Source organism: Lissotriton helveticus, chromosome 10 (genome assembly GCF_964261635.1).
Source record: "Lissotriton helveticus chromosome 10, aLisHel1.1, whole genome shotgun sequence".
Classification (NCBI taxonomy): domain Eukaryota; kingdom Metazoa; phylum Chordata; class Amphibia; order Caudata; family Salamandridae; genus Lissotriton; species Lissotriton helveticus.
Window position 1 is genome coordinate 840628594 of NC_136071.1, and position 27196 is coordinate 840655789.

Consider the following 27196-nt stretch of genomic DNA (forward strand, 5'->3'; position numbering starts at 1 on the left):
CGCGCACGCAGCATTATATGCTTGTTTACCCCCAACTGCGGGTTGTGCTGAACCGTCTGTATATATTATACAGCCGTAATGTTCGAGAGGCAGAATTTCAGTCGGCAGAGGACATTCATATTCGTATTGGAGGAATTCTTGCGTTTTTAAGTTAGGATCAAATTCGTATACTACGTCTGATGCAGCAGGAGAATTAACCCATTGTATCCATCTCGGATGTAAAGCTTTAGCATTCGGAATGCTGGCTCTTGTTACTGCCTCTAGGGCAGGTACTGGAGTAACGATTATTATACGTTTACCTTGTGCAAGGGCTTTCTTTTGCTACAGCAGTTTGGACCGCAGTCAGAATTTTTTCAGTAGAACTGAATTTCATTTCAGCTTGTGTGTACAAGTGTGATTTATAAGTTATTGGTACCGTTTCTCCCTCATTAGAGGTCAGGTACGTAAATCCGCATCTTCCTGGGATGACTAGGATTACAAGGTTGCGTTCATTTGCGCGTGTTTGCAGTTTTGTTTTAGTTAACATGTCTGTTTGTATTGATCGTAACATTTTTGTGTGATTCTGTGTCCAATTAATTGGTTTGAAATCAGGTTTTATTAATTCGTAGAGAGGTTTAACCCTCTCTGCGTAGTTTAGAATGTAAGTTCTTCCGAAATTCAGGAAACCTAGAATTGATTGTAAGTTTTTCAGTGTTTTTGGAGCTTGGAGTACTGCACACTTCTCTAAGAAGTTGTCTGCTAGGCTTTTGCCTTCACTTGATAACTCGTATCCTAAAAATAGGACAGTGAGGTGGGCAATTCGTGATTTTTTAAAGTTGAAATTGTACCCTTCAGATGCGAACCCAAGTATAATGGTGTTCACTCTTTTCAAGTGTGTCTCCAGGTCATCGTCTGTAAGATAGATGTCATCGACATAAGATAATGCCTCATCAGCATACATTTGTAGTAATTCTGCTACCCTGGCTGAAAATAATCCTGGGCTGTTCTTGAATCCCTGGGGGAGACGACAGAATTGCCTTTTGGCCCCCCATACTGGAGAAAGTGGTCAAATACCTGCTTTCTGGTGCAATGTTTTGACAGAAGAAACCATTTGAAATATCTAATGTTGTTTTATATTTTTTGCGCACGATGTTATTCATTAGTGCTGCACTGTGTGAGTTTTGTACTGCAAATGTTTTGCAACAAGAGTTTAGGTGTCTGTAGTCCAAAACTAGACGATATGAATCGTCTGGTTTGGAGACAGGAAACAAAGGATTGTTCATTTGTGAGGTGCATGTTTCAATCATCCCCTGGTACTCAAGTTGATCTAAGATCTCCCTGACTTGTTTTTTAGCTTCTTGCAGGACAGGATACTGCCTCTGTGCAGTAGGTTGATTTCTTAACTGAATTTTATGGTGAGGAGAATCCTCATCCTATCCTACATGATTTTTATATTATGCAGGGGCTTGGGCCACTGCCCATTTGCTAGCATATGTTTATTTTTTATGAATTGGAATGTGATTTTAGAAGGCAGGCATAATCATTTCTTCGCCATGTGGGCACTCCCTGACAAACTCTGGTGGCCAGTCTTTCTCTGCTAGAAGGATATCATAGCCTTTAGATAGTTTCTCCCAAAAGAGACCTCTTATTTTCTTAGGTTTGTCCCCTTCTATACGTAATGCTATTTCATATAATTTATTGTGTACACTAACTCTGGTGTCTGCAGTTTCCACCTGAATTTATTAATTCGTGTCCACTGTCTCCAGAAGATTCATCAGGATCTTGCGAGCTATGGTCACTTCTGCTGCGCTGTCTAGCATTGTCTGGGCCCATTCTCCGTTCTTGAGTTGTGTCCTCCGAATCCTCGGCATGTTTTATTTTAATACTAGCTACCTTCTTTTTGGGAAATTGTAATTTTTTACTTTGATGAGCAGGTTCCTTGTCTTTGGACTTGACGCGCTCTTCTTTATATTCTGACCGTCCTCTTCTTTCCGATTTCTGTGAGGAAGTCTGAAAAGATCGAGAGGGACGTGTATCATCTTGATATCTGTCAGGTTTTCTTAAATTGTCCCTATTTCTAAGGTTGTATCTTTTTTCAGAGGGCTCCCGTTGTGGAGACCTGCCCCCCCGTTCTGGAGATCTATTTCTCCTTTGGGGAGACCTTCCTCTGGACGGAAACTGTTTTTTTCTGGGAGTGGTTTGTTTATTACCCTCCCACTTCTTTTTTGGAGTAATGAGATTATTCTTAATAAAGGTTTTTTCAGGATTTTCAGTTAGTTGTGGCCTTAGTGGTTTCCCACCCAAACTATCTCTACCTAATTCTTCATAGCACTTTTCAATTATTCTGGCAAGTTCAAAAGGTTGTTCTGCTATATCTGTTTCTTTTATTTTTTGGCGGATCGCCACGGATGCTGCTTCTCCTTTTATGTTGGCTAGTAGTATAGTCGAGACTTGCTTAAAGTCTTTCAGTAATTTCATACCTAGATTTAAAGCAGGCTCTGGACCGTATTCATTTTGAATATCAGTACGTCTGGTATAACCGCCATAGACTGAACACCATGTGTTTTTCTGTATATTAAGGCAAAGACTGTTCCCCAAGTGTCACAGTCCTCCATATGTGGTGCGATTCCCATTGGTAGACAGATTGTCAGAATTCTGTGTTTTTCATGAGGTGTAGTATCAGGAAATACTGCCTCTATTTGAGTAATTTTTTGAGCTAACCAGAACGGAATTTGTTCCCGTTTTGCGGGTAATTTGCCAATGACTGATTGTATAGTCTGTGGTGTAATTTTATTTGTGTTCCCCTGGTGAGGGGTGTGCTGTGGCATTTTTATTGCTGGTTGGACTGTTAAAGTCCGCATGACATATTGGACCAATTGTCTATGTATTTTAATTAATTGTTTTAGCTGAACTAAAAGTTCTCTGTCTGACATTCTTTCAATGTCAGGATGGGGTGTGTAGCTGGCTAGAACCAGCCATGTGGCTCCTGGTCTACCTAGTGGACCGAGCCTGGTAATGTGATTGTGATGTTTTAGGGCGCCATTAAACCAGAGCTGATGCTCTTGGTAAGTTAGTGGAATTTCAAAGTCATCGAAAGGGACGTATTCCTCTGGAGGTTCCTCTGTTTTGTAGTAGTGGAACTAGTGTGTCACAGCATTTGCTGCTGGTAATGTTATCCATGAATAAAATACCTCTGTCTGCCAATATTCATGGGCCTCTACCACAAATATGACTGTACCACCTCTTGATGATACTCCATTTTCTATAAGTTTTATAGTTATGGTTTTCCTTATATTTGCCGGGTGAATATAGCATCCGGGTCATTTGTTTGGAAAGCTGTGTCATCTAAGACCACTTGAGCTGCTATTCTAGCTCTTTCCCTTTTGTCTTCACTATCCGTCATTTTTGCTGACAGAAATTTTGCAGAGCAAGTTTCAAGGAAACAAAGATTAGGTGCAGAATATTTTGGAACACTATCCTTCAACGTTGACTAAACAAAAGAACAATTCATAGGATTCTCATCCTATTAAGTTTTGGCGGATATGAACCTTTCACCCACTCCAGACCTCTATTGGAGTTTTTACAGGAAAAAGGGGTCTGTGAAAAGCACGACTGAGTTACTCTAGTATCTAGCGTTAAATTATCGCCTTACCAAACGTTGGCCGCCATGTAGTGTAGTTCCTATATTCCCAATAGGCTCTGCGCATTGGAATAACATAAACGATAGTTTAGACGTAGGACTTAGGTCGACTAGGTCTCTATTGAATATGTTAGACTTAATTATGAATGCCAGCTAGCTCAGAGGTCACTAGAAACTTTCTCGAGTACACAAGAAGAGATTAGTTTCTGACAACCGCATAAACATGACAACTTTGCTCCCCTAGAACAAGGAGTATATCTCCAGAGTCGCGGAAACAATAGATAGCTATTTTACTCAGTCAAGCGTGCATGCTTAGTTTGACCAGAAGTGCAGAGAAACCGAGAGACGGGCGTTTTCAATAAAATAGGTTATTTATTGAGCAGTCTTGTTTCTCATGCAAGAGAAGTGAATTGCTACAATGGCAATACTTGTCATAAAGTAAAGTGCATACAGTAAAAGGAGTACTGTAAAATAGTACTGTAAAAGCATGGTATGGTTTCTAAGCCATACGGTACTTAAATGGATAAAATAAATACAATGATAAAATAATGACTAAACGTACTCAACTGGTGCTTCTAAGATACGCCTATCTCGGTGTACCTAACCTAAGCCTAGTACAGGGAAGGAGTAAGTGAGCTATAGTTTGAGTTAAGATAGTTTCTGCCAAGAATCTAAATCAAGAATTCTCTAAGGGTCTAATCAGCTCCGTACCTTGGTTATAGAATGAAGGAGGTCTTGTATCTCTCTCTCAGGACTTGATCTCCCAGCAACCCACAAGGGTGACAGGGAAACACTGGAGCTGGATTTCTCGGCAGGAGAAAAGACAGCGTCTCTCTCAGTGCGTCAATGGGAGGGTCGGCTTCCTTCGGCACTCGCTACAGCAGGGCGTCGGGCAAGTAGATAGCCGATCTGCTCCAAACCACCATGTGTTTTGCTAGGGCAGATGCTGGTATATTTATACCTAGAAGGTGCCGAGTTTGACGTAAGGTTGGACATAAGACGCCACTAAGAACTCGCAGTTCTTTCAGGACTCCAGGAGTTCTAGGACAAATCAATACAGAAGCAGGGGGAATTGCCGGGCTGCTGGAGGCTTGGTTTATTTAAAAACACGTGCTTTCTAGGAGTCTATGGGAGTAGCCTTGCCGTATTTGGACTGCATTGGCTGTGACTTAATATGGGTATGATTCTTATGCCTTTATAAGGATATGATTTGATATAACCGCATAAGGGCATAAATCGGGAATATTTAAATAGGGTCCTAGATTAGTTTACAACACCGCTTTCACATTTTTCCAAAACACATGTAAGATTTTCTTTAAACTTTTTTTTGTTTTGGATTTGTTCTACTATGAGTGAAGGTTTAGCCATGAATCGAACCAACACATGTACTGGTACATTTTTATTTATTTTATATTTTGGCACATCTTCTCTTACATTCTTTGTGTGCCAGCCATCTTGCAGATGGAAGTCCTGCAGTTCGCAAAATCACAGGGATTACAGAAGTAAAAGGGCTGTATAAAAGCCATTTTGCAAGTCAGAAAATAATTTAGACTTGTGAAAAAACTTCTGCAAACATTTCTGAATGGTAGCTAGGAGGAGGCATGGACAGGGTGTGCCCATTCTATTTCTGAATTGGAGATGAATGTATCTGTGGTAACTGAACTGAAACCCTCATGCACTCCCACAAACCACACCCGGTACTTCATCACCATCCTGGACAACAAACTCACCATGAAAAACCAGATCAACACGGTCTTCTTCACCTGCTTACTCACCCTGTCATGCTCTGAAAGATGTTCAGATGGCTGCCATTCACCACCAGACGCACCGTCACTAAAGTCCTCATCACCAGCCACTTGGACTACAGCAACACACTCTGCCTAGAAATTACCACACACCTCCTGAAGAGACTGTAGACCAGAGGTCTTCAAACTTTTTTGCTCTGAGCCCCCCTTTAGCAAAATCTTTGAAGTGATGCCCCCCTCCAAAACTATATTGCAAAGATTTGGATAGTAGGAGGAGGGATGATCGTAGATGGCAGCTCATTGAGGTCATTTTTGGGGTGCTCGTCTGCAGTTTGTAATCCACACTAGATGTAAGCTTATAAAAAAGCAAAAGCATCAAACAAGAACAGAATTGACCAAAAACACTACTGCCCATAATTGCCGTGCTATGAGGCCCAATGTACTCCACCTACTGCACTAATGATGGTGGGGTACTGAGAAACAGGCTATCTCCTCTTCTTTCACTCCTTCCCCACCATGTGTGACCATCATTTCAATCTTCAAACAAGGCTGGTTTGTTTCTGGACGAAAATGAGCTGCTGCACACTGCTCCCCCACCCATTTCTTAGTGCCAAGGGCGCCATCTGCCCTAATGCTATGAAGGAAAATAAACCCCCATTCCCACTTAGTATTGCAAAACATTCATAATTATGATTGAGTGGGCCCCTGTGTAAAAGTGTCACTGTTTCACTACTTATAGGTACTGCCTTACTGATGCCTCTTATGTTTACTAACATGGGCTCCCATCTCACACCATCCCTCTCCCTCCCATGTCTCATCATCCATCTCCCTCTCTTATGCCCAAATCAAGGTGTCTCCTCTGCTTAATTTTCCCCTCCCTTGGGTCATTATTTTACGGCTCAAAGAAACACTGGCCCAGCAAGTACTCCCTGCAACTGCAGCACCAATGATTCCCACAGCTCTCTGAAGCAGGCTATCTTCTCTGCCTAATAAACAGGGCTTTTACTTTTAGGCCAGATGCCCAACGCAGGCTTTCTGCTTCCTTGTGTGATAAAAACAATGAAAAAAAGCACATTTGGCTCCCTCTGCCCCCCTGTTGCTTAGGCCCTGTTCCATGCATGCACAACACTGATGACTTGGGCCCTAATGCTAACAAGGAACATGCACCCATGTTCTTTTTCATAGGAAGACTGCCATGACTGGTGTCCGGTGCCCACTCACAGATGGTGTGGAGGGCTCCCGTGCTAAGAAACATGTAATAGAGAACTAAAGAAGAAACATGCCTTCTCATCAAGGTGCCTGCTACCTAAAAGAAATGTGTGCAACAGTTAACCACCACATGTAAAGGCTGCTTTGGAGTCAGTGTAGCTTTTAATGCAGTCACTCAGCTTAGTGGTGGCAAATATTTATTCTGAGATGTAATATATGTGTCTGTTAAAAGGAGTGCACTCTTTAAATGGACTCTTATTAAAATATTTTCACTAGATATAATCTGAATGCTTATTGCTAAAAGGTGTATTCTTAAAGCACTTATTTTATATAGTGTAATACAAATTGTAAATAATGGCTTTCACAGTGCTTTGTCCCAATTTGGGACCTTGTAGCACTGTAAAAAAGTCACTATTCCTCACAACACCAATCAGGATTTAATTCTGTAGTACTCATTAGTTTCATGTTTCATTTTCTTGTTTTCAAAGTGTTCGGTGTTTGTGATCAGTTATTGAACACAATCAATATATAACATTTGTAGGTGTTGCTTTTGTATATTACTGTACGGTCTTGCAGTAATTGTTGTACTGTATTTAGCCTCAGCTCCAGGCCACTTTTCAACTAGACCTTGGCTGCTTGTCCACATGCGCCCAGAAAGCCAATACCAGTACTCCCAGCTAGCACCAGTGGCGTAACAAAACTTGAGGGGTCCCGTCTGCAAACTACAAGCAGACCCCCCCCCCCCCCCCCCCCCCCCCCCCAACGCTCCAGACCCAGTCTGGAGCTCTCAGGCCAGGGGCCTGCCAAGTGCCGGAGGGGGACCGCGAAGCTCGGGCCCCCGCACCGACAAGGTTGCAGGGGCTTGTTTACGCCACTGGTACTCACAGCTTTGCTAGTTCTTGACTGTCCTTGCATTTGATACAATTAAATAAAAAGTCTGACAGCCAGACACATATTTGTAATTAACCTTCTACATATACAGCACTCTCTTACACATACATGCATGCAGACACACAAGCACCTCCCCTCGCACACAGTAAATAACACTTACAATTATGTAGCTTTCTCTGAGACACGCATAAGCAGGCACAGATTTTAAATAACCCTGCTACATACATAGCTCTCTTTCATACACACCAACACCTGCAAACACAATGAAACAGAACCAGAATACATAACTTTCAACAGTAAAGTGCAAGTAAAATTCGAAGAAAAAAACACACACTTCCTTCACTGCAATACAGAGGAGAACAATCCAACCCTTAAAAGAGAAATTAATAATTCCTTAGCGCAGTTTAAAGATTTTATCAATGGGCAGGCACAAAGGAGGAGAAAACACTCTCATATGGGTGCAATCAGATTTTTAAATACTGGTCCTAGAACCTGTGAGAAAAGCAATCTTCCATCATGTAATTCAATTGCTTTCGATGTTTACCTTAGAGCGTCATGCAGTCAATTTAAAAATGCTGCTCCAAAGCAACTAACGCTTTCCAGGCATATACTAAGCATGTCCTAATTAATGATGTGCTCCTCAAGTAAGATGAAAACTCTGCAATGCTCCATCTTTGCCTCTATTTTACAGGAAACAGCCCTCTTCGTAAAACAGAAAACAACAATAACTCGTCACCATTGAAACAAACATCTATAAATGACTGTATGAACACCACACTGCCCTCACTTTGCACTGTAACTGCTACATGTAACAGAAGACAGCCTGGAAACGCGCCTTTCCCGCTTCCAGGCTCGCTTAATTTACATGTAATTGCATGCCCATTTGCGCCCCCCTGGGAACACATCCACGCCCCCCCCAGGGGGGCGCGCCCCACAGTTTGAAGACCTCTGCTGTAGACCATACAGAACTAAGCAACCAGACTCGTCATTGACCACCCCAAATGGGCCTATATCACCCCTCACCTAAAGAATCCCCTCCGGCTTCCCGTCCTCAAAAGATCTAAATTCAAGGTGCTAACCCTCACCTACACAGCCCTGCGCAATCCAGGGCCAGCATACATCAACCACTGCCTAAGCTTTCCCCCAACCTCCAGACACATGCGGTCAGCCTCCCTCTCCCTCACTTACAACCCCCGCCCCCGACATCACTGAAGCAACAGTGGAGGACGCCCCTTCTCCTACCTCTCTGCGAAGTTCTGGAACAGCCTCCCCCAAACCTCTCCTTCTGTTCGGGAATTCAGAGGGATACTCAAGACCTGATGGTTCAACTACTTCCACCCCCAAACCTCTCCTTCTCTTCGGGAATTCAGAGGGATACTCAAGACCTGATGGTTCAACTACTTCCACCCTATCAGCTTTGGCTCTCAGCTCCTTGATGCCCTTGCGGGTGATTAGCAGCGCTTTATAAATCCTGTTTGATTGATCCCACAGATCACACAATCAAACAGGATTTATAAAGCACTGTCTATATGTATGCACAAGCTACTTCTATAGCATGAACCTACCAAGAAAGACAGTAGGGTACTGTAAATGGTTAAGCATAAAGACAACAAGCGATAGTAGAGGTAGCTGGCATGTGAGCTGTTAATGCATTGTGAGGTACTGTCCTTTTAAAGAGTTGCATCTTCAACTGTTTTCTAAAGAGGTGGATCGTCAACTGTTTTCTAGATTGGAACAGATGGTCTGGGGATGTTACGTATCCTGAGTGCTAGGGTGGAAAAGGTCAACTGCTGTTTTCTTTTTTATACTTAATCTGCAGTCTGATGGTGTCCTGGCTGCGAGTGTGCCCGAGCGTTGGTGAACTTGTCGCCAAGATAAGCAGAGATGCTGGTCATGATGGCTTTGTAACTGGTGCAGTTTGCGGTTAGCTTTGAAGATGTTAACGGCTGGTAAGGTGAGCCAGTAGAGTTCTATCAGGATTGGGTGATGTGATCATATTTCTTCTGGCCTTGGATAAGACATGCAGCAGTGTGTAGGAGACTCTTAAGGGGTGCCTGTGTGGAGAAGGGATGCCACGGAGCAGGACATTACCACCATCCATTTTTTTTGTTTGAATGTTTTTATTGTTATTTCAACTTATAGTAACAATACAGAGCTGTATACGGTACAGGGCGAGACAACAATGATTAATAGGAATCACAGCTAGGAGCAAACACAGTGAGAAAATTGTATCGTGCCACCAGCACAAGGTTCATCCAGTGTCTCTGTGGAGAAAGAAATTGGAGGGTATAGGGGAGGAGAACAGTGGTGGTGACACAGAACAGCCCTACCCTGCATTTCCCACCAGTACGTGGCGTTCGCATCTATGGCCACCCCCATCCACCCACCAAGGCAATGGAAGTCTCCGAAGGTCGAGGCAGCAACACTTGCGTATGTTAATGTGAGTGTGGATCTGCACTAGTCGCGGGGGCGCGGCCAGTGGGGTGTCATGTAAGCAGGGCGCCACCGAGGGCCATGTATTGCGCAGGTCGGGCCAGTCCTGGACTGGCCAACACGTACCAGTGGCGTGTGGGGAGGGGGTGTGCAGAGGCCTGTCCCACTAGTTCCCGATGCATAAGGGTGTAGGTGAAGTCTCGGTGCGTTGCGTACTGTGTCCCTCATTGCCACTCGGCAATTCTCGGTGTGGTCACATCAATGTCATTGCTGTCTCATGTGCTCCGTTACATGAACTGGCGAACAGGGGAGAGCGAAGGGGGGGGGGGAGGGAGGGGCTGGGTGCCGCCAGCAAGGTCAGCCATGTGTCTCACGTGGTGCCGTGGGGATGGCGCAGCAAGAGCGGGCGCTAGGGAGGGCAGCTATCGTGTCGGTCGGTGGATGTCCGTAGTGCGTAGTGGGGGGGGCGCGGGGAGCCCCGCAGGAGGCGCGAGGCGCTGGAATGGCATGCCGGTCATCCCCTCGTCAGCCAGAGTGCTAACTGACTGGTAGCGAGATGAGCGCCATCTCAGGGGGGTGTATGAAGGGCTGTGGAGGAGACGTCAGGGCTGTCATGTGTGTCGGCTTGCTCCGCTATCGTGTCCCCATCCCTCTCTGGGGAGCTGGCGGGTGTATGGTCTCCCAGTGGGTGTCTGTCGCTGTGGAAGGCGCTGAGCATGTCATCCCATAGTGTTGCTATTGGGAACTGTCGCAATCTCGCCGTTTCTTCGTTGTGTAGAACTATGCTTTCCGCCCTCGCCCAGGTGTCTAGAGAGGTGCGCCAATGTTGTATCAGGGGAGGGGTCGCGCGTTTCCAATGTTTAGGGAGTAGTCTCTTGGCAGTGATGAGGCCCAGATCCCAGAAACGGGATGGGACTTTGTTGAGGGCGGTCCTCTTATAGAGGCCCAGCAGGCACGTCTCCCATGTGTGCGGTAACGGCATAGCCGTGCAGCGGTCAAGAACCATTAGCACTGATTGCCAGTATGTTCGTATCCGTGGGCATAGCCATAGCATATGTAGCAGATCCGCTCCAGTTAGCGCACACCTTGGGCAGCCAGCTGAGGCACCCGGGAAATATTGGTTGAGTCTGTCTGGTGAGAGGTACGCTCTATGCAACACATAGAATTGTATCACCTTGAAGCGTGCGTTACGAGGGATGTTTTTGGGGCTGGCGAGTACCATCATCCACTCCTTGTCCGTCCAGTCCCTCCCTCTGTCTGTTGCCCATTTAGCACGCAGGGGTTGTAGGGTATGTTGCGTGTGGGTCAATAAGGCCTGAGTCAACCAATGTACCACGTGCATGCCATCCCCCATGACATGGAGGTGTTGTATCAGTTGATGCGTGGGGGGCTCAACTGTGATGTTACCCCATCTTCGGGTGTATGCCGCTACTATGGATGCGTGCTGTAAGAATTGACTCGCGGGAATGCCCGTGTCGTCAGCCAGTGTCTCAAAGGGAATCGGGGTGCCATCGGCATATAGGTCCGCCATGGTTTCAATCCCTGAGCTCGTCCAGTGCTCCAGCGCAGCTGCCGTGACTATGGTAGTCGCTTTAGGCGTGCCCAGGAGTGGGAGCGCTGGTGCGTAAGGTGTGACATGCTTAGTGAGCCGTATGCTTCTGTTAAAGCATTTCACCGCCACGTCCATATGTAGCTGTGGTCGGTGTTTCGTACTTGCTAATGGGTGGAAAAACGAGTGAATTTGCATGAGGGTGAGCGAGTCCTCGTGTGAGGTCGTGTCCGCCAGGTTCCTGCCCGAGAGCCAGGCGGTCACCCACTGGAGCTGCGCCGCTAGGTAGTAGAGTTCCAGATTTGGCACCGCGAGGCCGCCCGCCTCAATCGGTGCGTAGAGCTTATTTAGTGCCACCCTTGGTCGTCCAGTATTCCAGACCAGATCCCGGAGTATAGACTCCAGGTCCTTAAATGTACGGGCCGGGACATACTCTGGAATGTTGGCAAAGTAATAGAGAAGCCTGGGCAACACTATCATCTTTGTCAATGTGATCCTGGCCGGGACAGTGAGTGGGAGAGTCTTCCAAAAGGATATCTGCGACCTGATGGATGTGACGGCGCGTGTCAGATTGCCATCTAGGATTTCAGGGTGTGTTCTGTATACATAGATTCCCAAGTATTTGAACACGGTGTCATGCCATGGCAGTGGTTCCCCACCGATGCTAATTCCTGGGTTCGGGACGTCGGGCGCGAAGGAGTATGCTCCCTACTTCACCCAGTTCACCCTGAGCCCAGACATAGTTTCAAAGGTCTGGAATATGGCCGAAAGGTCCTGTGGCAAATTCGCAAGGTCTCTGAAGTATAGCAATAGGTCGTCAGCGTACAGCGAGACCACATGTGTGCCGTCTGCCAGCGGTATACCCCAGTTCGCCCCACTTCCGCGCAGTATCTCAGCGAGAGGTTCGATTGCCAGCGCGAAGAGTAGCAGGGACAGCGGGCATCCCTGTCTGGTGCCTCGCCTGACTCTTATAGTGTCCGAGAGTAGCTTGCCCGTGCGGACGCGCACTTCCGGACTCCCATATAGCAGGCCGACCATTTCGATGAAGTTATCGCCCAGGTCAAACTTGCTCAAATGCCTTTTCGAGATCGAGAATTAGGCACCCCGATCTCGGCCAGTCTCGCACTGCATATTCCTGCACCCGAAACAGCCTCCTGATGTTGTGGGAGTTGCACCTAGTGGGCACAAAGCCGTTCTGGTCGCTGTGTACCAGGGATAGTACCAGTGGCGCCAGCCGCCTTGCCAGGGAAGACGCTAGGATCTTGTAATCCGTATTCAGGAGTGCTAGAGGCCTGTACGAGCCCAGGAGCGTGGCGTCCCGGCCGGGTTTGAGAAGCGACACCAGTGGCGCCTCGTTCATGGATGTGGGCAGGGCAGAGTCATCCAACGCCGCCGAGTACATTCTAATGAGCTCCGGGATCAAGATGTCGGAGCAAGCCTTGTAATATTCAGCTGGGAGGCCGTCTGGTCCGGGTGCTTTACCGTTCGAAAGGGCAGAGATGGCGTCGCGCAGCTCATCCGCCTCCAATGGCGACCCAATGTCGTCTTGCTGGTCTGTCGTAAGGGCGGGAAGCATGAGTCCTTCGAGGTAATCGGCAATGTTCGGGTGCGGGTTCGAGAGACGTGACTCATATAGTGCTCGGTAGTGTGTTATAAAGGCGTCATGGATCTCCGCTTGAGTGTACACCGCGGTGCCAGCGGGCGAGTGTATCGCAGTGATGGGGGACATTCGCTCCTCTCGTTGAATTAGCCAGGCCAGCAGCCTGCCAGGTTTATCCCCAGTGTGGTGTGTGCGGGCCGAGTGTGCTGCGTAGTTAACATGTTTCAGGCTGTCCATGAGTTTGTCATGTTCCGCGCGTGCTTCCAATAGTTTGGCGTCATCGCCATCAGCCGCTTCTCGCTCAGCCTGCAACAGGTCTGTTTCCAGGCGTTGAAGGTCAGTTTCTATGCGGGGGCGTGAGAGGGCTTGTGTGCCCAGACATTGCCCTCTGAGGACCACTTTAAATGCGTCCCACTCGATCTGCGGGGATGACGCCGTGCCAGTGTTGTCCTCAAAATACTGCGCTGTCTGTGCGCTAATGGAGCTTCGGAAATGGCCGTCAAAGAGCAGGTCAGGCTGGAGCCGCCAAGTGGGCGCCGGGGGTCGGGGGCAGTCCCATGCTATACTCAGGGTGTGGGGATTGTGGTCTGAATGTGTGCGGCCCATGTAGCAGGTGTCTACGACGTGCGGCAAAATGTCTTCAGTGACCATGTATCTGTCTAACCTCACATGAAGAGCGTGTGCCCCAGAGTAGTACGAGTAGGCCCTAGTTTGTGGGTTATGGCTGCGCCAGGCGTCTCGCAAGCCCCATTGTGTGGACAATGCCTGGAGGGTGTCTGCAGTAGTCTGTGCATGTGAGTTGGGCGGTGGGGGGTGCGAACGGTCTAGGGTCACGTCCAGTGTGCCGTTATAGTCCCCACCCAACACCCACGGGACACCATGCCAGGGAGTTAAAGTGGTGGACAATTGTGCCAGGAAAGCCGCCAAGCCCGTGTTGGGTGCATATACCGAGGCTAGCACCAGTGGGTTCCCGTCCAACCTGCCATGGACCACTACAAATCTTCCTCCGGGATCTATGTGTGTGTCCGACATCGCCCAAGGTGTGCCTGGTCTGACCCATACTAGCGATCCCTTGGCGTATGACGAATGGCGTGTGGCGTATAGTTGTCCCCGCCATCGGCGGCGCAGGGTGTCAGCTTCCGAGTCACTGAGGTGCGTCTCCTGTAGGAGAGCTATCTGTATGTGATGGTGCTTGAGGTAGGAGTATATTTGGTAGCGCCGGGATGGCGTGTGCATGCCCCTGACATTCCACGTGCATATCTTAATGGCAGACATTACAGCAATCCGATATCAGTCCTCACCCCGCCGCCCCGTCGCCGCCCCCCGCGCCCCACATCATCGTCAAACAACTCACTCCAGCACCTCATCACATCAGCCTCCCCGTGGCCACAAGTCCCAGCAATGGAAGGGGGGGGGGGGCAAGGGTACAAAAAAAGGGGGGAACAATGAACTTTCGAACTTGGTGAACATATAGAATACCAAAAGGTCGGGTGCGGAACGTGCTCCCGTCCATACTCTCAAGGAGAGTAACCGTATCTAAGACTGAAGGGGGTAGGTGTGCAGCGCGCACCCTAATCGTGGTAGCAAACCAACAATGTCTGTCCATGGAGATCCTCCACCCACCTGGCGAATGTTCGGCAGCACAATAAAAAAAAAGGGGGGGGGGAAGAAGAACATCTGTGTAAATGCAAACGCGGGCCCCCATGCACACATGCACCAATTCACTATACGTTACGTGTCCCAGGGTGGCAGTGTTCAGGAGTGACTTCCCCGGGCAGCTGATATAGTCCGCCGTCTGGGGCGTGACGTCCGGTCTTTCCTCCGAGCCTTGTGAATTCGGTATGCCATAGATGGCTTCATCGTCACTGGGAGGGTCTTGCTGGCTGCCTCCCGCTGTCGCACTCTGCACTGGGGAAGAGCTCAGTTCCATGACCAGGCGGAGGGCGTCTTGCTTCTCCTGCTGCCGAGCGTCCTCCGGGGGGGTAGTCCTCGCCGCTCCTCGCGTGGCAGATCGTGATCTCCGGCGCGGTCTGCGTCTCCTCCGGGCATTTCCGTTCTGCCTTCTGGGCGCAGGACCAGCCATGGTCTCAGGGTCCGTGCCCACGCCGCTGTCCAGCCACGCCTCCACCTCTGTCGGGTCTGTGAAGAAATGGGTGCGTTCTCCAGCCACCACCCGTAGTTTCGCAGGAAACAACAGAGAGTATTGCAGGCCTTGCTGCCTCAGGCGTTTTTTCACCTCCAGGAAGTCGTGTCGCCGCCTCTGTACTTGAATAGTGTAGTCCGGGAAGAACATCACAGACGCGTTCTCAATTCTGATCTCTTGGAGCTTGCGCGTTTCTCTCAGGATGGAGTCTCTGTCCCTGTAGTTCAGGATGCGTAGTAGCATGGGTCTCGGATTAGAGCCTGTTGCTAGTGGTTTGGTGGGGACGCGGTGTGCACGTTCGACCACAAAATGTGGGGACAGCGAACCCTCTGGTAGTAGGCCTCGCAGCCATTGTTCCATGTGCTCCTCTGGGTGTCTCCCTTCCCATTTTTCCGGTACGCCTACAAGGCGCACATTGTTCCTTCGCGCCCTGCCTTCCGCGTCCTCTGCTCTATCCTCCAAGAAGTCCACCCTGTTCAGTAGGTCATGGATGTGTTTAGTCGATTGGCTGACCTGGGGTCGGAGTTCCTGCACGTCTTTTTCCAGGGATACAGTGCGGTCCGCCAGCTTCTTATGATCTGCTTTCAGGTGCGTCAGATCAATGACCACTCCATCTATTTTTGTGGCTAATGAGGTGCGCGTCAGTTGGATGGATTCCTCCAGTCGTTCCATCGCCGCCAACATGGTGTCCAGCTTAGCCGACGTTTGATCTGGGTCAGAGCCTTTCCCGGATTTGTCCATCTTGCCTTTGGGGATGGTTCCGCTGTTCCCGGTTCGGGTCCTGGTCCCAGCAGACATCTGTGCCAGGGCGCGAGTATTACCTCAGCAGGGAGGGCTGTGCCAGTGGGGTGTGATAAAGCTCGGGTCCGTGGTCGTTCAGGCAGGTCACGCTGCAGTGGCGGTCTCCCGACTCCGGGTGTCAGCTCGCAAGCAGCACAGAGTCCCGTTTCAGGTGGGCCTTCGTTGCCACGCTGGAGTGGAGTGTAGGTGCGTCGTCGTTACAGGCGGCCTCCCAGGATCTGGCACACCTCGTGTGGGGTCGTCGGCAAAGGGGGTGTCACGGGTGTCTTGCTCGCATGCCCGTCTCGTTAGGGCTACTCCCAGTCCCTGGTGGTTGGGCCCTCTCCTCGCGGCCCGTCAGACGGTGCACGAGGTTTCGCCAAGGGCCGTCGCCAGTGTTCTTGACCTCAGCTGCCTTCGATGCCCGGGTCCCCTATGTTCCCTTCCAGCCACTTGGCCCGTCCGTTCTGTCCGCGGGGTCTGCAGTGGGCAAGTGTCCAGCGTCCACTGCAGCCGGCAGGGGGTTGTATGGGGCGAGGCCGGTGAGCGCGGCTAGCGTCGCAGTCCTGTCGCGTAGGCCTCTCCTTCAGGCCTACGAGTGCGCATCGAGCCCCGGGTTGGTCAGAGCGCTGTCTGGGTACCAAGGCAGTATGCGCGGCCCACCGGTAGCAGGTCCGGGGCGCCGGTCTTGGCAGGTGTGGTGGGGCACCGCAAACGCCGTCCGGTCCCGTCGGGCAGCAATCTGCGTCGGGTGGTCGGGCTTCTCCTCCGCAGCAGCCACCAGTGGCGGTCGGCGAGTGCCTCCGGCTCCTGTCTTCACCCCCGCTCAGGCCCTCGGCGCCCACCCTCGCTGGTCGTCTGTACAGTGGCCGCCCCGCCGAGGAGGCTGATTCTGTCGGCCCCGGGCCCCAGCGTCCTTACCGGTCCCGCGTGGTGGCTCAGCGCCGGTCAGCTGCGCAGTTCCGAGCCGTGCAGGCCCGGCTTCCGCAGTGGCGGGGGGGGGGGTGCAATGCGTGATGCCCAGTGCCTCCGGCGCCTCGTGCAGTTCACCTTCCTGCGTGTGTTGTTGTTCCGCGGCCAGTGCCGCCTGTTTACACTGTTTCGGCCCCCCGGGCCTAGTGGCAGTCCTGGAGCCCCGGGCTGTCCTGGGCGCACGCCGGGCGTGGAGGCGGCTTGCGCGGCTGCTGTCCAGTGCCGTCCTCGGTGCAGGTCAGGCGCACCGATCGTCCCCAAAGTTGGCAGGGGGACGGATGACCACACTCCACGGCGGCGCCGGCAGTTTTCGCTGGACGTGGCCCGCGCTGGACAGGATAAATGCGCCGGGTGGGGAAGCTCAGCGCGGAGCTCTACCCGGAGGCGTACATGTCGTTCGCGTGCTTAGCCACGCCCCCGACATTACCACCATCCATAAGGAGAATTTGAGGGCTTTAATAGCAGTTGTGAAGTCACTTTCTGCAAGAAATGGTTTTACTCTATGTAGAAGAGAGAGCTGGTATCCGGTTGTCATTGTGTTTTTCATAATGTTTTCTTTGAGGGTGAGGTTTGTGTTCAAGGTCAAAGTTACTTGGTATTCAGTGAAATTTGGGATTTGAAGCTGTCAAGATTCGGGTCATTGAGTCAACTTTGTACTGTTTATTTGTTCTCTGCAAATAACAAGAATTCTGTCTTGGTTGGTTTGAGCTTCAGGTAGATGCTGAACATCCAGATCTAGATGATGTGCAGGCAGATTGAAGTGTTGAATGTCTAAAGCAAAGGAGACTTTCAGGTGAAGTAGTGTATTGCTTTGATTGCGAATTTGAAATTCTTTTACAGTGTTATAAATTGATTGCTAATTTTAAATACACTTACCCTCTGTGCTCGCGCTCATTCACGGAGCTGCCAGGGGCTTTAGGACTCACTTTGTAAACTCTGTGCTCTGTGTTGCAGCCTGCCCGCCCTGGTCCGACTCGGTATCCAATACCGTTGAGCGGAGGGCGGGACAGGTACGAGCCAGAGATACACGCCCACACACTTCCTGTTTGGCGAGTCGAGCGGTCAACGCTCTAGCCTTCCTGCACTAAGGACTATTTAGCCACTCGTCGGCACTAGCGCGCAGCGGTTGCGCGCAGGGGGGCGCCTTCTTACGCGCCGAAGACGAGCCAAAGACCTGCCCGTCTGCGCCCGTCCGCGACTGGACGCGGCCAGGGGCCTTGGAGGCTGTAATATTCGTACCCCAAACATAGTCCATGGAAAGGATAAGATATACCTCACAGGTACTATTAGAACTCAATGCTGTTCCAGCATTAGGTCTTAGATGTGGCGACTTACCTGAGGTCGAAGGCCCTTTTTCATGCCACGATTGCCATCCTGAGTTTTCCATGCATTGGAGGAAGACTAATAATATAAGATGTTCTAACACCCCGACTCCTACTACTATTAAGGCTGCCGAGAACCAACCTTCTCCCTTAGGGAGTAAAAACATTCTATGTAATATCAGGTCACTTTCCAAACACTCCGTCGAGGTTTGGGATCTAATTTCGTCTACACTTCCAGATATATATGTTATCTTACTGAAAATGGCTCAAACCGCACTCTACCCCTGCCATAACTCTGGGAATTCCGAGCAACTACAAAATACTTAGACTAGACCGTCCCATTAAACTAGGTGGCGGGATTGCTATTGTGCACAAACAGGAAATCAACATCATGGTCCTAGAAGAATTAAGTACCCCTGTAGTTGAGCTCCTAGTTTTCAAAATAACTCAGTCTCCAAAAGATAGTCAGAAAGGTGCTCTGGTCTATCGCCCTCATGGTTCCTGTAACAACTTCTCCACCACACTGATAGAGCTATTAGCTCCACATGTTAATAATGACAGTGATTTCATATTAGTCGGAGACTTTAATGTACATAGTGAGAAGTCAGATTGTAGTGAGGCACAATCCTTACTAACTGATCTATCCTGTCTAGGACTAATACAGAGAAATAGTGGGCCCACCCATCAGGCAGGACATACCCTAGACCTGATATTCTCCAATGTCCCACTTGTTTCCTGTCCTCCTGCAATACAGGTCAATTGGACGGACCACTTCATAGTCTAATTTACCACCCCTCACTGTGCACCTACCTCTTCACGTTCAACACTACTGCCAAATGTCCGTAGACAGTGCCATAAAATCACTGACACCACTTTTAAGAAAAAATGTAATCCCCCCATCTTCGCACCTCATGACAATATTGAAACTGCCCTCTACAAATTCGAAGAGGAAATTAAGGAAGTCATAGATCAAATTGCCCCTTTTAAACAGTTCAAACCTAGACCGGCCAAAAAACAAGAAATCTGGTTCTCTGAGCACTTAAGGACGCTTAAACTAAATGCCAGAAAACTAGAAAAAAGGTGGAGAACCTCCCACCTACAAGAGGACAAGGGTAAATATTGGGTTGCACTATCTATTTACCATAAAGCCATTCGCGTAGCACGCAAAACCCATATTGCAGCACAAATAAATGATGCAGGGAACTCGCCCAGGGTACTTTATCAAATCTTGCAAACTTTTGTCAAACCAACTGCATGTGAATCCTCCGAAATAACATCTCAACAGTTATGTGACAAGATCTCCTGCTTTTTCACCGACAAGATTGACAAAATTTACGATAAAATAGTTTGTGCCAACATGATAACCCCCATAAGTCTGACTACTTCCCAGATGGACACTAAACCTAAACTTAATGTACATTCATTGGGTACCTTCCCCCCCATCTCCTTACAGGAAACCTCATCACTAATACGACAGATTAAGAGTGGGAGCCCAAATGACATCATCCCTGCCAGGTTAATGCCTATCCTAGCTGAACAACTCAACCCAACAATTGTAAAACTAGTGAATCTCTCTCTTAGTTCAGGCGTTGTCCCTAAAGATTGGAAACGAGCCCTTGTCAGACCCATAAGGAAAAATACTACTACTCCATGGACTGACCTAGCTAATCTTAGGCCTATTTCCTTATTACCATTCTTGGGGAAACTGATTGAAAAACATGTTAACCTGCACCTCTCCAGATACATTGAACTTGTTGGGGCCCTGGACTACTCCCAGTCTGGGTTCCGGCCAAAGTATAGTACAGAATCCACCCTTCTGTCTGTCACTGATGACCTACACATGTTCCAGGACAAGGGCCTATCAGTCATCTTGGTTCTATTAGATCTTTCGGCAGCGTTCGACACTGTGTCTCATACCATTTTAACTGAACGGTTGTCGAACGCTGGCATCAAGAACATAGCCCTTGACTGGTTGAAGAGCTTTCTATCTGATCGCACCCGAAGAGTCACCATGGGTACGTATCGTTCAACGGAAGTAGAGATCTCAAAAGGGGTGCCACAGGGCTCTTGTTTAAGCCCAACCCTTTTTAATATCTACGTGGCACCCCTGGCAAGAGTAATGAGCAGATACGGATTTATCCCCATATCGTACGCAGATGACACACAGCTCCTCTTCCCTTTTAAGACTCTCTCCGCTGATGTTAGAAACTCTTTTTCTTCAGGCATGAAAGCAGTGGCAAACTGGATGTCCTCCAATTGCCTTCAGTGTAACGTCAGCAAAACTGAGGTAATGCTATTTGGGGAGGCTAAAATGTTATGGACTCCAGAATGGTGGCCACAAGACTTGGGAGCAGTACCGGAACCTAAACAGGTCGTGAAGAATCTGGGGATTCGATTTGACCAAGATCTGTCACTCAAACAACACACAAACTATATTTCAGGAATTTGCTTCAATACCATCAGCCTCTTACGTAAAGTTTTCCCTCTGCTGCCTGACTCTTCAAGAAAAACCCTTGTTCAAGCATTGATTCTAAGTCGGATCGACTATTGTAATGGCCTGTTACTTTCTGCCAACGATGAGGTGCTGGCGAAGTTACAGGTCATTCAAAATACGGCGGCTCGCCTTGTTCTCAATGCTCCCCCGAGAACTGCCTCCAAACCCCTCCTGGAGCAGCTGCACTGGCTCTCAATAAGACAGAGAACCAAATTTAAAATATGCTGTCTTATCCACAAATGTTTGAACGGACAAGGGCCGGCCTATTTAGAGCAAAAGTTTGTCCCTTATGTCCCAACTCGAACTCTTAGGTCCGGTAACAATCTCCTCTTAGTGGTCCCCCGTGCCAAAAAAAACAGACATGGCTGTAAAGCTCTTTCTATTGCTGGACCCACTCTATGGAACAAACTCCCCCTATCTCTAAGACAATGTAAAGAACACCTTAAATTTCGGAAACTCCTTGAAAACTGTACAATTCACAAATAAGATCTAGTTTCCCTCACCCATTCCACCACCTCTGTTATTACCGGCCTCAAAAGCGCAGAGATACTCCAGTTTGGAGTCGATTCAAGCGCTATATAAACCAGCAAATATAAATATAATCATCAGCATATTGGTGAATGTTGATCCTGTTATCAGTGAGAAGAGCACAAAGCAGCTCCATGTATTTTATTTATTTTATTCATAAAGTTTTATATAGCGCGAACGTCACTCAAGCAGGTTTCAGAGTGCTTTACAGATGTACAGAGTTACAAACTGAGTTACAGGTAAAACAACAACAACAACGATAAGCAAGGTGAAAGAGCAGTAAAATATGCAAGCGGAAATAGTGTAGCATATTAATGGAACAAACACATAGCGGGGTTGAGCACAAACCAGTGGAGTGGGCATGGTCAAAGGAGGTAGGTGCCTTCAAACAAGTGCATTCATCCAAAGGGCTTTCACTTCTTTTTTTAAAGACTCTGAAGAGGGAATCCGTCTGGTGTGGGGAGGCAAGGAGTTCCAAATTGTCTAGGCAATACCCGAGAACACCCATTTTTAAGTTTTCTTTTGCCGGGATTTTTGAGGTTTCAGAACCAGAGTGCTGGAACTTCTAGAAGATTGGCTCCTGTCAGAGAGTTCCAGTTTTTGGGCTAGGTACAAAGGGGTCTTACAGTGAAGGGCCTTGTGCGTCATGCACACAATCTTGAGATGAATCCTAGGCTCCAAAGGTAGTCAGTTTAAGTATTTTAGTGCCAGCGTGATGTTGCTATTTCTTCTGGAACCGGTGATGAGCCTCAGAATTCAGGGAAGCCCTGAGCGGAGCCGACTCGTACCTGGGTAGCCCACATAGAGTTGCACAGCCATAATCTAGCCTGGAGATTACTAGAGCTTGCACAGCAGACTTGAAGTCGTCCGGGGGGAGAAAGGGTTTTATCTTTCTTAGAATATTAATGTGGAACTTGGCCCCTTTGGTGGCTGAGCTAATGTGTTCCTGCATGCTCAAAGACTTGTCAAGTATAATTCCAAGAGACCTAGCAGAATCAATGATGTGAGGGGTACAGCTGAGAGCTGTTAAGTGTTTCAAGTACTCAGCCATGATGGCCGTCTTTTTGGTTGGTGCTATCAAAAGGAATTCCGTTTTGAAGGAGTTGAGCTTAAGATGTTGGGTAGTCAGCCAGTGTTGAGTTTTGAGTAGGGTAGAATTGAGCGATTTGATGTAGAGTTTGAAGATGACTGGGGACAGTATGGAACCCAGGAAGACTCTCCCAGTGACTGATTTTTTTTTTTGGTACCTGACCGTATATATGTGGAACAACTGGTTTTGGTTGGTGAGATAGGAGGAGGACGAAGTTAAGGACATTGTTGGTGAATCCCAATGGAGTCTCACGGATTCTTAAATAGAGTAGAATATTCGACTGTGTTGAAGGCACTGTAGAGGTCCAGCACTATCAGGAGGCAGAGGACGTCTTCATCTGTGGTCAAGAGGACATAGTCGACGGTGCGAAAGGAAGCGGTCTCTGTGCTGCAGCGTGATCTGAACTCAGCTATCAGTGAATTGATGTTTCCTTTCATTTACTCACCCCAGAAAGGATTTTAGGCAGTAATAAACAGGAGTTTATAGTGTATTTTCACAGTGCGAGGCACCCAGAAAAATGTTCATTAATACCCACAGTCTCCCTGAAATATTTTGTGAATACCCACAAAGTTATGAATTTGAAGGTGTTCATAGCATTATCCAGGGTCAGCCACTGTAGCACCCTCTCTTCTACCATACACCTAAATTTAAGGCGGTGGAAGATTCCCATCCTAGGTGCTCTTTGTGCTCTAAAAACGAATACTCTGGATTTTCTCAATGAGGATGTGTAATTTCAAAGTGCAAATTTATTTTGTGCTTGACTAAATCCCAAAACCGTTCGTGAATCACACCCAACGTTCTGTGTAGCAGTAACATATTAGCCATAACATAACTCACCAAAGCGAGCTTTGCTAAATGGTTAGATGGAACAGTTATTTTCCGAGAAGTTTGGTGCACTTGTAAATCAGCACCAATGTTTCATGGTTGTTCTCTATTATACAGAGGTATACCTATACTAATATACTTTAGTTGTTTGAGATGTTTGGGAAAAACCCTTTGTAAATAATATACTGTGGATTATTGGTGGTTCAGAAACATGGTGCTCTCTGGGGTGCATATACCGTAGCAGTTTATGAACTGGGAAGATTGATATATGCTGCATCGTTGTTAGCATCCTTCCCCTTTGCTTCCAAATGAGATGGTATTAAGAGAAACATCCATTCTTGCATTGGAACTGTTATTCAATTTACTGATTGATTTATTTTATTGAGACTGATGTATTACAAATGGTCACCAGAGATGAATGCATACTTTTCGATTGTTAGGCTTACGGCCTACATGAGGTAGGCTGAACTCTGCTCTCTACAAATGGGATGGATGTGTGCTTCAGAATATTGTATATGTTTCTGAAAACGCTGTGCTCATCTGTGACTGAAGCACCTAAAAGAGACTAATAATGTCCCCTGTTTTGTAACCCTCCATGTAATCTGTCCCGTCTAGAGATGGAGTTATGAAACAATGACTGTATAAAATTTACCTTTGGTCACTTTGATACACCTTTAGTCCTATACTATTGTCATCACAAAGCCAACCCCACATTGGCATTGACACTACAACTAACCTACGCATTGGGAGTTGGGTTGGTCTGTAGGGGTTGTAGAGGGAAGCATGGATATCTGTAAAGGTAAGCTGATCTGCCTAACCAGACCTGCTTACCATTTATTTGAAGATTTGCGAAGCAGTTTCAAGCCCTGCCAGTAGTGGGCAGAAGCCGTGCATGAACCAGAATAAGAGTAGAAAAATATACTTTTTCTTTATAGCGAGTAAAAGAATAGCCTTCTATTGCCTTTGCAGTATCATATTTCACGAAAAAGTTTTAATATTTGGCACTAAATTTTATTTTCTTTTTTCTCCAGCAATGCAGCATGTTTCAGACAACCTTAAGGAATTGCCCACATCAACTTGTGCAGATGAGACCGACATGATTTTCCTAAAGGGAATTATGGATCACCCAATTGTAAGGTCCCTTGCAAAGGTATTTTCTTTATTGTTGAAGTGAAAAGTGTATTTGTGATTTTGAACACACTTATATAGTTAAACATAAGCATCTACTGTAATGACAACATTAAATGCAGTTTGTAGATTCAGCCAATACATTTGTTGATCGGCGTTCCCAGTAGTACTGTTAGAAGGTAATCTGCGAGAAGTAACTATGGTGTTGGAGCATTCCATGCTTGGAATGCTAGAGGCATCACCAATGGAATAAGAATGTACGGGAATAGGAATGTACGGGGGGATTCTTTTCGGGACAGTTATTGAAGAGTCTTTCCTTGTTGATGTTGCTGTTATACTTGTAGCAGAGTTGCCAATAAAGAAGTTAAACCTCGATTTGAGAAGAGTTGACTTTACAGTAACATTTGTGACGTGTGACATAATTGGAAAAAAAAATAATCCATTTGAAAAATCCCGAAACTGCATGTTTACAAGTCTTCCTTTGCTGAGCGACCAGATAAATGCGACAAATTATACCTAAACCAGCAAGTAATCTTGGCATTTAGGCATTGCTCCCCATGTGACTACTTGTGGGTTGACCAGTGGCAAATTGTTAGTGCCCATTAATTACTTTTTTTTTTAATCAGTCTTGTAGGAAAACTTCAGTTAGGTAATATAAGACTAGAGGTTGTTCCTAAACTGTCTTTAACCGCTCCAGATACTCTCAACAGGAGATGGAGAAGAAGACTAAAAGATGAAAGCAAAGCTCTAGAAATGGCAAGATGTCCTTTCTGGTGGCCAGTGCATGTGGCTCTCATTTGATTCGTTTTCTGTAAATTCCGAAGTCTGACTGATCCAGCAGGCGATGCGAATAGGGTGAAGCTTGTTACCTTGGTGACCAGAGTTTATTCTAAAATAATTTTGTGGACAAAACATTTCATCAGACGGGAACAGTTTATTTTTTTTTCTACATTGATGTTTTGTCGTCCGGGCCTCATAATGACTTTCAGTTGCTGTGATTATTTTCATTGCATGGCCGAATTTAAGAGGTAAAATCTGGAAAACCAAAATGAAGATTTGAAAATATTCATGGCTGGGATATGGTTCTTTTGATGAAGTTCACATTGCCAAAATGTCATATTGTTGTATGGTGCTCTTAAAACTTTGGTTGAAACACAGGTGGAAAATCAAGAAAAGGGTGACCACCTTCTTCCAGATCATAATAGACATGTTTCTGGTTTTCTGCAATTTCATGTGAACACCTAAAACACTCAAAAAAAGCAATGATATGCAGTTGAAAATACTGGAGATTGTCGTAAGTGACCTATAATGAGGTAATCACCCTAATAAATAAAAAAGTCACAGAAGAAACAGTATTGTTTTCATGTTCTTAATGGCTGATGATCTTGGGGTTAATCAAAATGACTTGGAGTAAATTACATTTATGACTTTTGTAGTAAACATAAAGACCTTCCTCTAAATTTGACCTTGTCATAAGTGAGGTCTGACAGTTATAGTTAGATTGCTGGAGATAGATTGTGATAAGTCTGTTTGTGTCCTAAAAATGCTTCCCAATACCATAAAAAGCTCAATGTCTAATACACTAAGGGCATGATTACGATGCGGGCAGGAATGGCTCCGACCAGTATCCGAATCAGTCCTCCGAAAGGTATGCTACGGGCTTGGAGAGCCTGTCTGCCATTTGGAAGGCCCACAGTAATCCCCCAGCCGTTTCTTTCCGGCAGAGGGATTACAATGGCAGTTTCCCCACTGCCTTTTTGTGATGGCCTTGCCGGCACAAAAAGCAGTGTGAAACCGCTTTGGGTGCCCCCAGCAGGGCTCCAAGTGGTGTAAGGCCAAAGAATGGTTGCCTAGTGGGCACCTATGGTGCCCCCCTATTGATCCCTGCACCCGGTGGCAGACACCTTGAGGTGTCTGCCACGGGGTGCAGGGATGAATTGCACCCCTGATCTTTGCTGTGAGAGCATGCATTCTGTCTGGAATGCATGCTCTCAGCAAAATATAGGATTGCAACTGAACAGGGTTAGGTCGCAACAGACGACTGGAGGTTGTTCGGTTCCAGAATGATGCTGGATGGACTCTGGTACGCCTATCTAGAGGCACCTAACAAATAGGAAGCAGAGCTGGAGAGATGTAGTCAAACATCATGATTTTAAACAAAGTGCAAGCAGCTGCATTGTGGGCCGTCTTCTGTCAATTTCCTGATATTTTTCTTGGGAAGTCCTAGGTCCACGCAGTTGTAGTGATCTGACCATGATGGCAATTTTTTTTAACTAAAATAGGTGGGTTTTTTATTTAGCCCCAACTCTGTAAGGTTTGTGTTTACCATGCATGATTGATGATCAGTATTATACATCCATTTAGAGACTAGTTTTAACAATGAGAGAACAAGACTTGGCAGGTCCAATCTTCTCACCTGAAGTAACCAATTGGAGAGCTTTTAGCTTGCCAGTGCAAGCTTGCTTTGGTATTGCAGAAAGTATTACAAAAATCCAACAAGCATTGGAAATGCAATAGGTCTCGCATTAGGAAAGTTTGAGCGATTGGTATTGTAAATGACACTTTTTTTATTTATGTGTTGGTTTTGAAAATAGCAAAATTAATAGCTTTGTCAGTTACAATGTCAATAGTTTTAACTTTCGCAAATGTGACACCTATAGCATTTGTAATGTAATGTGTGTTGTATTTACGTGACTTACATGTATTGACATTACAAATAACAATGGCTTTTAATTTTGTAAATAATTAATACTTAAATAAAATGTATTGTAATTTATTATGGCAATAGCTTAAACGTTTGTAAATACATTTTGTGAAGATTATGTTCAGTGTATTTTATTGTGACGAAAATCCAAGAACATTGCATTT

General features: G+C 47.0%; 1 protein-coding gene across 2 annotated transcripts in view; it reads left to right on the top strand.

Annotated features, from left to right (window-relative positions):
- PALS2 (protein associated with LIN7 2, MAGUK p55 family member) overlaps positions 1 to 27196 on the top strand; it is an 811509-nt gene that overhangs the window by 197119 nt on the left and 587194 nt on the right. The window contains exon 3 of one of the 2 annotated variants that reach the window (XM_078663456.1): positions 24232 to 24350. In XM_078663456.1, coding sequence (XP_078519582.1) covers positions 24234 to 24350 — 117 coding nt within the window. In that variant the 5' untranslated portion in view covers positions 24232 to 24233. The remainder of the gene's footprint in view (positions 1 to 24231; positions 24351 to 27196) is intronic. The other variant, XM_078663457.1, reaches the window with a different exon arrangement.